The sequence below is a fragment of the Plecotus auritus genome, assembly GCF_963455305.1.
Source record: "Plecotus auritus genome assembly, chromosome: 11".
NCBI classification, from domain to species: Eukaryota; Metazoa; Chordata; class Mammalia; order Chiroptera; family Vespertilionidae; genus Plecotus; species Plecotus auritus.
In genome coordinates, this window is record NC_137777.1 from 46,536,900 (window position 1) to 46,554,269 (window position 17,370).

General features: G+C 40.4%; 1 protein-coding gene across 1 annotated transcript in view; it reads right to left on the bottom strand.

Annotated features, from left to right (window-relative positions):
• Window positions 1-17,370, bottom strand: part of ATAD2 (ATPase family AAA domain containing 2) — a 66,830-nt gene that overhangs the window by 47,778 nt on the left and 1,682 nt on the right. The window contains exons 2-6 of the mRNA XM_080646769.1: window positions 8,816-8,964; window positions 7,711-7,760; window positions 4,733-4,898; window positions 4,310-4,412; window positions 3,980-4,067 (exon numbers count right to left, since the gene is read on the bottom strand). Of these exons, the coding sequence (XP_080502895.1) occupies window positions 3,980-4,067; window positions 4,310-4,412; window positions 4,733-4,898; window positions 7,711-7,760; window positions 8,816-8,964 (556 nt within the window). The remainder of the gene's footprint in view (window positions 1-3,979; window positions 4,068-4,309; window positions 4,413-4,732; window positions 4,899-7,710; window positions 7,761-8,815; window positions 8,965-17,370) is intronic.

Here is a 17,370-nt window from a genome sequence, read left to right on the forward strand (position 1 = left end):
GAGAGATAGAAACATCAATGATGAGAGAGAATCATTGATCAGCTGCCTCCTGCACATTCCCCACTGAGGATCATGCCCATAACTTGGGCATGTGCCCTAACAGGGAATCAGAGTGACCTCCTGGTTTATAGGTTGATGCTCAAGCACCAAGCCACACCGGCTGGGCTTTTCTAGATTATTCATAGAAAGAATCTAATTTTTTCTTTACATTTTTTTTATTGAAGATTTCAGAGAGAGAGAGGGGAAAGGAGAAACATCAATTTGTTGTTCCACTTATTTATGCATTCATTGAGTGCTTCTTATATAAAAGAATCTAATTCTGCCCTAGTTGCTTTGGCTCAGTGGATAGAGCATTGGCCTGTGCACTGAAGGGTTCTGGGTTCGATTCTGGTCAAGGGCACATGCCTGGATTGAGGGCTTGATCCCCAGTAGGGGGTGTGCAGGAGGCAGCCGATCAATGATTCTCTCTCATCATTGATGTTTCTATCTCTCTCTCCCTCTCTCCTTCCCTCTCTGAAATCAATAAATATATATCTACACTAATAAAAGAGAAAGATGCAAATTGACTGTACCTTCACAACGCCCACCAGCCAATCAGGAGTGAGTATACAAATCAAATTAACCCAACAAAGATGGAGGGTTAATTTGCATACACAGGTGCCAAGCAGCCGGGGGCGACGACGCAGATGTTCTGCACCGCCCCAGCAGCTCTGGGCCTCTGGGCAGCGTGGGAAGGCAGAAAGGTGGCTCCAGCCAGAGTGAAGGCGGTGCTGGCAGCCAGGGGAAGGAAGACCCATTCTTGCACGAAATCTTCGTGCATCAGGCCTCTAGTATATGTATAAAGAATCTAATTCTTTCACAACATTAAATAATTTTTTAATGAAATAAAATAATTGTAGAATTAAAAACAACTTAGAGGAAGAATAAAGGAACTAGAGGAAGTAGTTAACTCTGCCTGTAGTGCTTCAATTTCTACTTTTTAAAGGCTACTGTTAGCCCTGGCCAGGTAGCTCAGTTGGTTAGATTGTCATCCTGATACACCAAGGTGGCAGGTTCAGGTCACATACAAGAATCAACCAATGAATGCATAAATAAATAGAACAACAAATCAGTGTTTCATTTTCTCTCTCTCTCAAATCAATATATAAAAATTTAAAAAATAAATTAAAAATAAAGGCTACTGTTAGTAGGTATCAAATTAAAGTTTATGGTATTACTGCTAATTTCATAAATATAATGACTATACTTAAGCTTCAAGTAAATGTAACATGTTGACAAATTTAAGTATCTCCTTACTTAGCTTTTTGCCTTTTAAATTTCAGTTTGGACATTCAATCCAGCCTTTCTGGCTGTCACTGAGTTACATAAGAGAATAACTCAAATAATCTACTTAAGATCATTTAAACACCAAACATTTAAAATGCATTTCTGGGGAGAAACCAAGATGGCGGCATAGGTAAACACCTAAACTGCTGCCTCGCACAACAATTTCAAAACTACAACTAAAAGACAGAACGGACACCATCCAGAACCACAGGAAAGCTGGCTGAGTGAAAATTCTACAACTAGAAGGAAAGAGAAAAGCTCACAGAGAATTGGAGGTACGGCAAAGGGTCTTTGTGCGCGCAGAGAGGAAGGGCGGCTGAGAGCCTGGCTGACTTTCTCTGGCGGAAAAGGAGAAAGTCTCCCGACCGCACTGAACCCCAGTTCTGACTGCACTGAACCCCAGTTCCGGGCGAACCCCTGGGGACCCACGCTCTTACGAGGGGAGTCTGGACTCTCGGGCGGAGACTCAAGCTGGGAAAGGCAGAAGTCTGAAGGCGCACGCGGGCCAGTGCGCACAAAGGCTGCGGAGGTTGCCACAGGCTTTCCCTAGTGGAAGGGAGTCAGAGGATCCTGACTGCACTGAGCCCAAGTTCTGACTGCACTGAACCCCCGTTCCAGGCGAGCCCCTGGGGACCCACGCTCTTGTGGGGGGAGTCTGGACTCTCAGGCGGAGACTCGAGCTGGGGAAGGCGGAGGACTGAAAGCGCACATGCGCGCAAGGGCAAGGCTGACAGGAAGCCAAAACTGAGACTCCACCCCATCCAAGCTGAGCACAGAGCCTATTGCAATTTGGCAAGTCTAATCCTATAAGGCTGTCTCCAGCACCGAACTTCTCCCAGCATAGACACAGCTGATCCTTACAGCCAACTGGCCCGGAGGTCAATTCTTCCCAGTGATACCAACAACAATAAAGACTTAATTACAACAAGGCTGTACACACAGTCCACAAAGGGGTGCACCAAGAGTGTCCAACTCAGGTTAACTGGGGAGGCAGACCCATTGGGCCATATTGGAAACCTAGCACAAATATCTACCTTACCAACTCAGGGAATCAATGAAAATGCGGGGTCAAAGAATCAGATCACAAACGAAAGAAATGGAGGAAAACAAACGACTGGATATAGAATTCAAAACCACAGTTATAAGACTTTTTAAGAATATCCTAGAAAAGGCCGATAAATATAACGAGACCCTCGAAGATATGAAAAAGGACCAACTAGAAATTAAACATACACTGACTGAAATAAAAAATATTATACAGAGACCCAGAAACAGAATAGAGGAACACAAGAATCAAGTCAAAGAATTGAAATACAAAGAAGCAAAAAACACTCAACCGAAAAAGCAAAAAGCAAAAAAAAAATCCAAAAAGTTGAAGATAATGTAAGAAGACTCTGAGACAACTTCAAGCGTACCAACATCAGAATTATGGGGGGTGCCAGAAGAAGAGAGAGAGCAAGATACTGAAAACCTATTTGAAGAAATAATGACAGAAAACTTCCCCCACCTGGTGAAAGAAATAGACTTACAAGTCCAGGAAGCCCACAGAACCCCAAACAAAAGGAATCCAAAGAGGACCACACCAAGACACATCATAATTAAAATGCCAAGAGCAAAAGACAAAGAGAGAATATTAAAAGCAGCAAGAGAAAAACAGTTAATTACCTACAAGGGAGCACCCATACGACTGTCAGCTGACTTCTCAACAGAAACTATGCAGGCCAGACGGGAGTGGCAAGAAATTTTCAATGTGATGAATAGCAAGAACCTACAACCAAGATTACTCTACCCAGCAAAGCTATCATTCAGAATTGAAGGGCAGATAAAGAGCTTCACAGATAAGAAAAAGCTGAAGGAGTTCATCACCACCAAACCAGTATTATATGAAATGCTGAAAGGTATTCTTTAAGAAGAGGAAGAAGAAAAAAGTAAAGAGAAAAATTATGAACAACAAATACATATCTATCAACAAGCGAACCTAAAAATCAAGTGAATTAAAAACCTGAGGAACAGAATAATCTGGTGAATATAATAGAATCAGGGGCATAGAAGGGAGTGGACTGATAATTCTCAGGGGGAAAGGGGTATGGGGGGTTCATGAAGAGAATGGACAAAAATCATACACCCATGGATGAGGACAGTGCGGGAGAGGTAAGGGCAGAAGGTGGGGTGGGAAATGGGTGGAGGGGAGCTATGGGGGGAAAAAGGAGAAATAATTGTAATAATCTGAATAAAGATTTATTTAAAAAAAATAAAAAATAAAAAAATAAAATGCATTTCTGACAATTGGTTTTCACTCAAGAAAATTTCTAACAGAGTATAGTTATAAGTCCTAAACAGAATAGCAAAATTTTAATAATTTCTTTTAAAAATTAAAATAGGTAAATGTTATCTCTAGATATGTGTTATCTTGTATTACACAAGAAAACCAGTTTTATTGCTTTAGAATAGTTGATTTCAAATACTTTCCCAAACAAAACATACTATCCTTTAAGCTCTCCCTGCCCTCACTTTTTTCTTTTAAATTATGACCACTACTCTGATCTCTCCCAAACTACCATAAAAGTCACAGCTTCTGAATAAAAAGACTACATTCTACTAAATAAAAGTACTAATATTCAAACTCAGGGATAGAACAAGAGAAAAGACTAACCCACACTGCCTTCTTGATTATCAGTTGTTTCTTCATCAGTTCTTTGAATACTTTTTTGTTTTCCTCTTGTGTACATATTAAGATTCCCCTAAAAACATTTAAATAAAAGCCATTAGCATTTAGTACACTTTTTAAAGAAATTCAATAGGACTTTCCAATGTTACTTAAAATAAATATATTTACAGCCATAAACTCTTACAACTCCAGCAATAACTAGTGACTAATCAAAATGCTAAATAAAACGATGATCAATTTAACCAAAAAATGGATGGGTACTATAGAAAAGGTTAAAGATTATTAAATTATCCCCTTGATGGAAAATATATTTACTTCTTCTGTTTCATTAAACACTGTCAAGTCTTCTAATCCTCTCATTCGCCGTCTACGCATCTTCTTCATGTCATCCATTTTTTGAAGTACAGCTTCAGCAGTGCTTAAAAAAAATTTATATAAATATAAGCTAACACTGTAAAATATTGCATTTTAAAAAACTTAATTTTCCTTCCATCGTATTCTTTGAGTACTGGCATTTTAAATATCTCTATTTCTTAATTTACTTGTATATTTTTTTATATTTTCAAAAATAATTTAAATATGTATATAGAATTATTATAAAGTCCTCTAGTAATCATTCTCCTTTATGCTTAACGTAAACTAAATGTATTAAATATTCAGGCTAGTCAAAATTTATGACCCCTCCCCAACAAAGTTTTTGTCACCTAAATCATCTTGATCTAAATAATTTTCACTTACTTTGTTATAAGTTTATCAAATAGCACAGACTGGTTCACACTACTGTAACGACTTCTAATCCTACAACTGCGGCGAACTTCAACATCACCATTCTCTTCATGCAAGTGTTCTGGAGTCTGAACAATGTTTCTAGTCCTCAATGACCGAGTAACTGGAATTACTTTGTCTTCATAGATGAATACATGAAAATAAGTAGAAATAGAAATAGCACTTTAAAAAGAACTCTAAAATAAATGACTGAACAGCTACACTTTCACATAACAGAATTATAGTATCTTGAACTTAGCCTTTACTAAAATATTAGAAAACAAAAATGAAGTTACAACATACTCTTATCATATAGTCCAGCCATTCCATTCTCAAGAGAAAAGGAAAGATATATATATAACATAATGACTTGGACACAAAATGTTCAAAGCAGTTTTGTGCTAGCACCAAACTGAAAACCCAAACATTCAACAAAAGATGAATAAAGAAATTGGAGGGGAGGGGGGAGAAAGAAAAATTGTGGGAAACAACCGAACTGTCCATCAATGGATGAATGGATAAAGAAGACATGGAGCGCTGGCTGGTGTGCTCAGTGGTTAGAGGGTCAGCCTGTGCACTGAAATATCATAGGTTCGATTCCCAATCAAGGGCACGTACCTGGGTTGCAGGTTTGATCCCCAGCCCAGTCAGGGTGTGTGTGGGAAGCAACTAATCGATGTGTCTCTTTCACATAGGATATGTTTCTCTCTCTCTCTCCCCTTCCCTTCCACCTTCTAAAAGTCAGTAAAGAAAATATTCTCAGGCAAGGATTAACAAACAACAAAAAAGAAGAGGAATATAGTTAGTCCTCACGTAACACTCTTCTAAATAGGTTCTGTGACTTTAAGCAAAATGACACATAATGAAACCAATTTTACATTAGGCTAGTTAATTTAAAGAATTAAGTTCCTACAGGATCTCATCAATGTTATAAGAGATGAGGTTAGCCCTGGATAGTGTGGCTCGGTTGGTTCTGCATTGTCCTGTGCACCAAAAGGTTGCCGGTTTGACTCCTGGTCAGGGCACATGCCCAGGTTTCGAGTTCCATCTCTGGTAGGGGGCCTGCAGGAGGCAACCAATCAATGTTTCTCTCTCTCTCCCTTCCTCTCTCTCTATCAATAAAAATCTTAAAAAAGAAACAACATTAAACAAAATGACATTGTTCAAGGACCTGTTATATATACACAATGAACTATTATGAGAAAGAAGGACATCTTGCCATTTGCAATAACATGGATGAACTTTGAGAGCATTATGCTAAGTGAAATATGTTAGATGTAAAAAGAGAAATACCACATGATATCACTTATATGTGGAGTCTAAAAAAGCTTAACACATAGCAAGAGACAAAAATGCTGCTTGCCAAGGGCTAGATGGTAAAGGTTCAAGAGAGATGTTAGTCAAAGAGTACAAATTTCCAGCTATGAGTAAGTTCTGAGGATCTACAGCAGAGTGATTATAGTTAATGATATTGTTATACATACCTGATAGTTGCTAAGAGAGATCTTAAATATTCTCACCACAAAAAAAGAAATAGTAATCATGTGACAAGATGCAGGTGTCAGCTAAGCTATTTTAGTAATCATTTTGCAATATATGAGTATCAAATCAATATTCCTTTAACACTTTAAACTTATACATCATTACATGTCAACTAGAGACCCGGTGCATGAAATTTGTGCATGGTGGGGGGGATGTCCCTCAACCCAGCCTGCACCCTCTCCAATCTGGGACGCCTCAGGGGATGTCTGACTGCCGGTTTAGCCCGATGGATCAGGCCTAAACCAGCAGTTGGACATCCCTCTCACAATTTGGTACTGCTGGCTCCTAACTGCTCCCCTGCCGGCCTGGTTGCCCCCAACTGCCCTCTCCTGACAGTCTGACCACCCACAACTTCCCTCCCCTGCCGGCCATCTTGTGATGATGTCGCAGCAGCCATCTTGTTACGTCGCATGACTCCACCTAGGCTTTTATTATATAGGATTACCTCACAATAAAACTGGTGGGGTGGGGGGATGGGACAGGACAAATTGTGGTATCTATAATAAAAAAAGCATAATGTGCTAATTAGACCGGACATCCTTCGGGACGACCTTCCGGATGAAGCTAGGGCTATGAGGGAAGCTGGGGTCCCGGGTGCCTGCTGGTGGCCAGAGGGAAGCCTGTGCCGGCAGCCGGGGGAAGGAAGGCCTACTCTTGCATGAATTTTGTGCATCGGGCCTCTAGTATCTATATAATGGAAAACTGCTCAGCAACAAAATAGGTGATTCTCAAAGTAATTATGCTGCATAGCCAGACCATAAAAGAATGCATACTGTATAATTCTACTTATAGAATTATAAAATTATAAGTAGAGTACGCTAGAAAATGTAAATGAATTGATAGTGACAAAAAGCAGATTGATGGATACTCAGGAACTTTGGGGGATAGAGGGCATGGAGAAGGTTGGGGGGTCAGGAGGGATAAAGGGACCTGAGGAAATCTGCGGGGCAGGGGGGGGGTGATGGTTATCTTCACTACCTTATTGTGGTGATGTCATGGCATATACTTTTGTCAAAATCAAACAAACTGTATACTTTAAATAAGGGAAGTTTATTGTATGTATTGCATTGCACCTATAAACAAAACATTATGTTTTTTAAACATTCAAAATGCCTTTAGTCCTGGCCAGTGTTGCCCAATAATTAGAGAGTTGGCCTTCACTCCGAAGGATCTCAGGTTCAATTCCTGGTCAAGGGCACCTACCTGGGTTGTTCCCTCGCCCTGGTTGGTGTGAGTGTGGGAGGCAATTGATCAATGTATCACTTTCACACCAATGTTTTCCTCTCTCTTTCTCTCCCCCTCTCTCCCTACCTCCCTTCCTCCATTTCTCCCACTCTATCTAAATTCAATGGAAAAATATCTTAGGTGAGAATCAACAACATCAAAAAAATGCCTTTAACATTACTTACCTTCTTTGCACTCTTCTTTTTTTTTATCAGCCTGCTGTCTGGCCAACTGCCTATTGAAAAAAAAAATAATTCAAAATAATTGACATAATTTTAAATCTTCTATTTCATAATATACAAAGTAGGACTAAAATTTAAATCAGCTTGGAGAGTAACTGTAGATACATAAAAACCTACAAACACTAAAAAATAGCTTGAAACTATCTATGCTTACATAAATTACTAGAGGCTCAGTGCATGAATTCGTGCACTAGTGAGGTCCCTTGGCCTGGCCTCTGGGATCGGGCCAAAACGGGCTCTCCAACATCCCCCAAGGGGTCCTGGATTGCGAGAGGGCGCAGGCCAGGGCAAGGGACCCAACTGGTGCACAATCAGGGCAGAACGCAGGAGGTTGGCCAGCTGGGGCGGGACTGTGGGAGGGCTCCAGGTGTGTCCGGCCTGTTTCACGCAGTCCCCATCAGGTGAACCCCAGCAGCAAGCTAACCTATCGGTTGGAGTGTCTGCCCCCCTGGTGGTCAATGCACATCCTAGCGAGTGGTTGAGCGGCCTTAGCATATCATGCTTTGATTGGTGAATGGACGACCAGGCAACTGGACACTTAGCATATTAGGCTTTTATTATATAGGATGTCTAAACAAAGTCTGAGAAACCTGTTGTGAAACAGGCTTATAGACTTTTCTCATAAAAAGAGCCCCTCCTTCCATACCATGTAGGTCTATTTTTATAAACTAGGTTCCAATTAGATACTAGAGACACAATGACTGAAGGGGTGTTTTACTTTTCCTTTCCTTTTTGCCTACTGAGGAAGGGGAGCACTTTTCCCCTTATAGCAGTTGGTAAGCTGTTTCTTAGATAGTAAATATTTTAGGCTCTTGTGCCATATAGTCTCTCTATCACAAACATTCACACAACTCTAGCTTTGAAGCAGGAAAGCAATCATAAACAGAATGAATGGGCTTGGGTGCATTTCAATAAAACTATTTATAAATGACATTTTATAACCCTAGAATCTTAATAAGCAGTCAAGAATACACTTAAAAATTAAATGCAAATCCTAAAATGTTACTTTAAAACTATTCTGAATTAGCATTCGAAAAACTTGTATTACCTTGTAAAATGCCTGCCATTAGCATGTTTCTCTGTTACTTCCATATTCTTATCAAAACTAGAATCTGAAGAATTCTGTGCATTTTTTCTCAAAGTCCTTAAAACACGTTTCCGGTGGTAGGTTTCAACTTCCTTAACTGAAGACCCATCCTTCAAGAAAAATTAAGAAGGCCATCTAAGTTTTTTTTTTTTGGTTTTTTTAAAAAATATATTTTATTGATTTTTTTACAGAGAGGAAGGGAGAGGGATAGAGAGCTAGAAACATCAATGAGAGAGAAACATCGATCAGCTGCCTCCTGCACACCTCCCACTGGGGATGTGCCCGCAACCAAGGTACATGCCCTTGACCGGAATCGAACCCGGGACCCTTCAGTCCGCAGGCCAACGCTCTACCCACTGAGCAAAACCGGTTTCGGCTAAGTTTTTATTTAGTCAAAATTCCCAAGTTAAACTACTCCAAGAGTGTTCTCTGATTACAAGTTTGTACAACTGCTTTTTGTGCAGAATCATTTTTGTATCTTCCCAACAGTATCTAGAATGATTTTATGATATCAGCAATGTCTATGAAATGGCTAATGTAAGACACTGATTTTAAAAAATATGTATTTTTATTGATTTCATAGAAGAAGGGAGGAGAGAGATAGAAACATCAATGATGAGAGGGAATCATTGATCAGCTGCCACCTGCATGCCCCTACTGGAGATCAAGAATCCACAGGCCAATGCGCTCTCCACTGAGCCAAATCAGCTATGGCAAGACTTATTGATTATTGAGACTTATAGTTCTATTTCACAGTAAGTAGTTTAGACAGAATTTTTCCATCACTGAAAAAAAAGTTGTGATAGTTCATAACAGTAAGTACTCCTTTTTTTGAGGCTACAGAAATTAGAAAGATACACACTGCTGTCATGCAATCACTGATAGCAATCCTATCTAATAAAGAGGGAATATGCTAATTGACCATCACTCCGTAACAAAGATGGTTGCACCCACAGCTGAAGCCAAGTTCCCATAAGGAGCCTTAACGAGCAATCAGCAGGGACCTGAGGCTATGCCCTCCCCTGCCCCTGTGGGGCTTGACGGGGCCCCAGGCCGCATCCTCCACCTGGCAGGGCTTGACAGGGGACCTCAGGCTGCGGCCCCCCACCCAGCAGGGGTTGACAGGGGACCTCAGGCTGTGCCCCTGACCCGGCAGGGTTTGACCAAGAACCTCAGGCCGTGACCCCCCACCCAGCAGGGCTTGATGGGGGACCTGAGGCTGCACCCCCCCACCAGTGGGGCTTGTGGGGAACCTGCACCCCCCCACCGGTGGGGCTTGATGGGGGGCCTCAGGCCATGCCCCCCACCCAGCAGGGCTTGACAGGGGATCTCAGGCCGTGTCCCCCTCCTGGCGGGGCTTGACAGGGGACCTCAAGGCACGCCCCCTACCCCGGTCTGGGCTGGGGGACCTCAGGCCATGCCCCCCATCCTGGCGCTGGGCCAGGGGACCTGAGGATACTTCCCCTGCCCGGTGGGGACTGACAAGGGTGGGACTGGCCAGGTCTGGATCTAGCCCAATGGGGGGGAGGCGTGGCCGGGTCTGGGTCTCACAAAATTTTGAGGCACATGTGGGTGGGCGGGGACTTGACTCTGGGTCCTGTGGTGCGCCCCAGACTCTGACAGGAGGAAGGTTTTCATATACATTTTACTAATTTTCTTTCATCTCTGACACTTCTATTATAGAGAAAGGGCAAATAGCAATATTAAATTATTTCCTCTAATTAATCCCCTTTTAATGTGCACAAATTTCATGCACTGGACCACTAGCCTTAAAATAACTAGACAATCAGAATTATAATTCTGGCTTGAAAGACAAAAAGGAGTTACCTATTTCGCCCAGATAATGCAACAACTGAATTCAAAGACTGCTTAGGTATATTAATCTATTGTAAAAACCAGAGTTTTATGTAACTATTTTTTGCACAATAGACTTCATGAACTACAGAACTTCTATCATAAACTATTCAAAAGTTCATATGCACCTCATGTATAAAGGATACTTTTACATTAGAAGGCAAAAGTACCTAACAACTCTACAATTTAACTAGAGGCCTGGTGCACCGATTCATGCACTGGTGGGGTCCCTTGGCATAGCCTGTGGGGATCGGGCTGAAACCGGCAGTCCAACGCTGCCTGCTGCTCCTGCTCATCCTAGCTAGCCCCACTGCACCTGCTGCCGCTGCCGCTTGGTAGGCTCACTGCCGCTCCACTGTGGTCTTCGGGCTGCGGTGGCCAGACATGAACCCTACGTCTGATGCCCACTGGTCAGCTGAGTGGCACTCCTGTGGGAGCACACTGACCACCAGGGGGCAGCTCCTGCATTGAGCATCTGCCCCCTTGTGGTCAGTGCGCATCATAGCGACCGGTCGTTTAGGCTTTAATATATATATAGACTAGAGGCCCGGTGCACAAAATTCGTGCACGGGGGTGTGTCCTTCAGCCAAGCCTGCACCCTCTCCAATCTGGGATCCCTCGAGGGATATCCGACTGCCCGTTTATAGGGATCGGGCCTAAACGGGCAGTCGGATATCCCTCTCACAATCCAGGACTGCTGGTTCCCAACTGCTTGCTTGCCTGCCTGCCTGCCTGATTGGCCCTAACGGCTTCTGCCTGCCAGCCTGATCACCCACTAACCACTCCCCTGACAGCCTGTTTGCCCCTAACTGCCCTCCCCTGCAGGCCTGGTCCCCCACAACTGCTCTCCCCTGCAGGCCCATTCGCCCCCAATTTCCCTCCTCTGCCAGCCTGGTCACCCCTAACTGCCCTCCCCTGCAGGCTTGATCACCCCCAACTGCCCTCCCCTGCCGGCCATCTTGTGTCCACATGGGGGCAGCCATCTTGTGCGTTGGAGTGATGGTCAATTTGCCTATTACTTTTATTAGATAGGATAGAGGCCTAGTGCATGTGTGGGGGCCGGCTGGTTTGCCCTGAAGGGTGTCCCGGATCAGAGTGACGGTTCCCTTGGGGCGTGGGCGGCCTGGGCGAGGGGCCTGTGGTGGTTTTCAGGCCAGCCACACCCCCCGGCGACCCAAACCGGAGGCCCTGGTATCGGGGATTTATTTATCTTCTATAATTGAAACTTTATAGTCTTGTGCAGAGCCAAGCCTCCTGCTTGCTCCGTGGCTGCAGCCATTTTTGTTGGGATTATTTATCTTCTATAATTGAAATTTTGTAGCCTTGAGTGGAGGCCTGGGCCAGCCAGGGTGTGCAGAAAGCTTGGCTTCCTCCATTGCTGGGGAAACCCAAGCCTCCTATTCGCTCCGTGGCCGCAGCCATCTTGGTTTGGTTAATTTGCATACTCGCTCCTGATTGGCTGGTGGGAATGGCTTGTGGGTGTAGTGGAGTAATGGTTAATTTGCATATTACTCTTTTATTAGATAGGATAGATGCCTTACTACTCTGAAAATTGATAAGGTTAGAAAACTAGGAAGTGTTTAAAGATTAATCCTCCCTGCCCCCACAGGCTTTACCCAATTATTTCATTTTATTGAGACATTTTGTCATTTGATTTTTGTTTTGGGCAGAATATTGATTGGTTCACAAGATAAAGATATGTATACCACAAGGATCTGTGTAAGAACTGGGAAAATACTTAATAAAATACTAAGTCATATGTATGATTTGTTAGCACTTTTATCCGTGTGCTTTTATATGATATATGGGTAGGCAAAAGTAGGTTTACAGTTGCAATACAAATAAATTATATAATAAATAATAATTAACTATTTTGTGTGCTCACAACTGTAAACCTACTTTTGCCCATCCCTATATTTAAGGACCTTTTAAAAAAAAGATACCTACACTTTTATTTTTTTTATTTTATTTTTTTTTTTAAAATATATTTTATTGATTTTTCACAGAGAGGAAGGGAGAGGGATAGAGAGTTAGAAACATCGATGAGAGAGAAACATCGATCAGCTGCCTCCTGCACACTCCTCACTGGGTATGTGCCCGCAACCAAGGTACATGCCCTTGACCAGAATCGAACCCGGGACCCTTGAGTCCGCAGACCGACGCTCTATCCACTGAGCCAAACTGGTCAGGGCGATACCTACACTTTTAGATAAGTGTATTATTTTTAAAACAAACACCTACATCTTGATGGGTGTAAGGTAACATAAGACTTTCCAAGGAAAGTTTGAGGAGAATATTTCCAGATTCTCAACTTCCACAGGTACTTTTTCTTAAAACTGACTTGCCTGCGAAGGCAACCTTAACTAACAAGGCACCCTCTTTCATTTACCCAGAGTCCCATCTCTCTCTCATTTTGAATCTTTTTATTGTGGACTGCCTTCAGGCATTACAAACCTTCACAAAGCCAAACAAAGAAAACACTAGAGTAGGTGTTAAGTAATTGAATGACTAAGCTAAGCAACAAAATCCTTACCTTTGTTAAGTGGTTTCCAATTCTTTGCTTTCAACAAAGTTGAAAAAAGACCTAAATAAGCTAAGAGACCATTAAAAATAAATTTTGGCAAATGATTTTTGGCATAAAAGCCAGAAAAACTGAATGGCACTGCTAAACAAACTTCTTTCATTACCTTCTACTTATTTGTATGAATGTTTTCAGTGCTTAAAATTATAAAAACAATGAAACTGATGTCAAACACTGTCTATAGCAATAAAATTTATCTACAGATACATGAATTGGGTGGGCAGGATTTCACACATGAAATCCTAATGAAATCTTACTTCCCATGCTTAATCATGTTAATCAAAATGTTTATGTTGTTTTGTTCAGTTGAATAGTAATTATAATTCAATACACAAAAATTTTATATCGGAGCCTTGTGTGCATAGAAAAGTAGGAAAGAAGTTCAAATTTTGTTTTACAAATATATAAACAAATTAAAAGCATAAAAATATATCAAGATAAAATGCTGTGGATTGGAAATGCAAATTACAAGAGGGGGTAAAGAAGCAAAATAAAATTTGTGACTGCTAAGAAAGCTTATTCATGTATTATTTTAATGTTCTTAAGACAGGTATCAAATAACTATGGTTTTAAATTCCAGTGGATACTTGTAATAGTTTTTTTTTGTTTGTTTGTTTGTTTTTGATTTCAGAGAGGAAGGGAGAGGGAGAGAAAGAAACATCAATGATGACAGAGAATCATTGTTTGGCTGCCTCCTGCAGGCCCCCTAATGGGGATCAAGCCCGTAACCCGGGCATGTGCCCTGGACCAAAATCGAACCTGGGACCTTTCAGTCCAAAGGCCAATGCTCTATTCATTGAGCCAAACCAGCTAGGGCAATAGTTTTATTTTTTTAATGACGACATTAAAAGATGATAGAAATGATCTCTGCTGTAACTCTTTAAACCAACTGGGGTGGGAGAAATTTAGCAGCTTAAAAATGTACAACAGAATATAGCCTTAGCTGATTTAGCTCAGTGGACAGATCATTGAGCCTCCCCCTGCAGACTGAAGGGTCCCAGGTTAGATTCTGGTCAAGGGAACATCCCCAATGGGGGGGGGGGGGGCATGCAGGAGGCAACTGATCAATGATTCTCTCTCATCATTGATATTTCTATCTCTTTCTCCCTCTCCCTTCCTCTCTAAAATCAAAAAAAAATTTTTTTAAATGTACAATAGAATATAGAGCTAAAAATTTTTTGAAACTCAGAAGAAAACAGTAAAATAAGCATTTTTCGGGGACAATATTTATTTGAGGCTCCTAGATTCATCAAATTCATAGAGACAGAACATAGAATGGCGGTTACCAGAGGCTGGGAGGAGGGAAGAATGGGGTTAATGTTTAATTGGTACAGAGTTTTTAAAGATGAAAAAATTCTGGAGATGGATAGTGGTGATGGTTGCAGAACAATGTGACTGTACTAATGCTATAAAGCTGTACATTAAAAAAAATGGTTAAAATGGTAAATTTTATATATCTGTATTTTAACAAAAAAGAAAGTAAATGTCACCATATTCCTAGGGATAATAAAATAAGTATGTTTCCATAGGAAAAAAGATTCCTTGAGAAACATGGCATAAGTGAACCTTTCATTTGTGTAGTGAGTGGCTTAGTCCATCCTTCCTAAATAAGCACTGGCTCTCCTTATGTGGAGGAAAAAAATAAAAACAGGTTTAGGGTGAATCAGCTAGAGGTACACATGGGAGAATTTTAAAATATCAGTAACATTCAAAAATGTTTCTTATAAAAGACATTATGTGAAGTGAAAGCAGCAATCACAAATAACACACATTAACCTCTTGGTGTACACAGCATTCTTTTCCTATGCAAAAATATTCATTTAAAAATTGGGGTAATGCTATTTATGTTTTGTAACTCTTTTCTAGTAATACAAACATTTTCCCATGTTGTGAAATATTATTCTAAAATCTTTTTAAATGAATCAATAGTATTCTACCCATTACATGAATGCATTTAACAAATTGCTTAACTTAGGTTATCTGCAATTTTTGTGTGTCATAAATAAATTATCTTATGCACATTTGATTTCCAAAGAAAACTAGCGCAATTATTAAATCAAAATAATTCTCAAGAGGTAAGTTAAAAGCCAACTCATAATGGCAATTAACATTGAATGATAAAAATGGGGACTTTCACTTTCTATTTTTTACATTTTTACAACATACAGTACCAGAAAAAGTTTCCCTAAGAAGTAAAAAACAAAGAGAAAACATAATCTGAAAACAAATAAGACTGGAGATGTAATGTCCTCATTTATTCTTTGACTAAAACATAATTATTGAGAGCACTGATAATTCTTTAAAAGTGTTAAAAGAGGAAAAATATATAGTTAGATTGTAAGTCTATTACAAGTTTTAAAAAATCTCCCATATGTTGTACACATCAAGGTCGAGTTTAGAATATCTTTTCCAACTTTTAAATAAATATACAATGAAAAAAAAAGTATCTTCCACAGGCTATAGCATATTTTACTTTACCTAACTTAGAGAATAAAAAGTGTACATAAACACAATCCAAAAGCAACGTACAATCAACACCAAACTCTTTTACTATCCATCTTTAACTGAGTCTTCAGTGTTGGAAACAACCCTAAATTTAATAAATCAGAGCCCAGACCTGTGAAAGCATAGAAATAGACAATGGCTAGTCTAACTCTGAAGGAAAAGGAAACCAAAGGGGGCATCCAAACTCATAAAGTTGGTAAATATAAGTAAAAGTTTAAAAAATTAAAACAAAAAATTCAGAGAATCCATACAAATCAGGAGGAAAAATCCTTAAGCCCAGTTGAGTGAGATAATATTCAAAACATAGAATGAGGGCCCAGCCAGTGTGGCTCAATGGAATGAGGGCCCAGCCAGAGTGGCTCAATGGTTGAGTGTTGACCCATGAACCAGGAGGTCACAGTTTGACTTGCAGTCAGGGCACATGCCCAGGTTGCAGGCTCAATCCCCAGTAGGAGACGTGCAGGAGATTGCTAATTGATGATTCTCTCTCGTCATTGATGTTTCTTTTTCTCCCTTTCTCTCTCTGAAGTAAAAAACAATATATATATATATATATATATATATACACACACACACACACACATACATATATATACATATATATTGTTATTTATAAAATTTTAAATGTAGAATGTGGTTAATAAATAGATGACTATAGGCAGGTACCTTCAGAATTTAAAGATAAGGTCAGCCTCTGAGATTAGATGGAAAAAAAAATCCAAGTTAATGTATATGAATAAATTTAACCATCTTTAAAAGTAACTTACCCTAAGAAATACTCTATCAATGACTGTGGTTGAGGAGGCTAAAAAATACAATTAGACCCAAATAAAACCAGGGTGTTAAGCTTCTGAAATACATGATAAATGCCAAAAAAAAAAAAAAAAAAGGGTAAGCTATAATTTAATCAAATGCATTGAATGTAATGTCCCCAAATTAGAAAATAGTCTAATCACAAAGGTATGTTTCTTATTTGGTATTGGTGGGCTTTGTCAACATGAATACACCGCTCTTCAGGATTATCCATTTATTTTGATTCAATCCCATGCTCACTTGGTCCACAGAGGATTTATAAAAGAGAGAAATACTATGTCTCAAAAAGATATAAGCCAGGCCTGGAAAAAAATCCTTTCTACCCTACAACAGCTAACTGAGTGTTAATTGCTCAACCACCAGGTCACAGAAATGATATTCATGGCAAATAGTCTCTGTATACGTTTTGCTGTTAGGTCTCTTATGCTAGACTAAGTTCTGTTAGAGCAAGCACAATCAACAACACATATGTACATAAGGGTGGAAAGCAGGGAGGCCAGTCAAGAACCTATTTTAATAATCCAGGCAATAATGTCTTGAATCAGCATGGCAATAATGAGAAGGAGCTGAGAAGTGGTCTGAATACATGGTGAAAGCAAGCCAACAAAACTTGCTAACATAAAATGAAAGAGGAGTGAAGGATGACTCGAAGGCTTTTGGCCTGAGGAACTGGAAAGACAGTGGCCATTATCTGACTGTGGTCTTAATAACTGGCAATGACCAAGTCCTCACTACAGTACATGCCAACTGTTCCTTACATGCA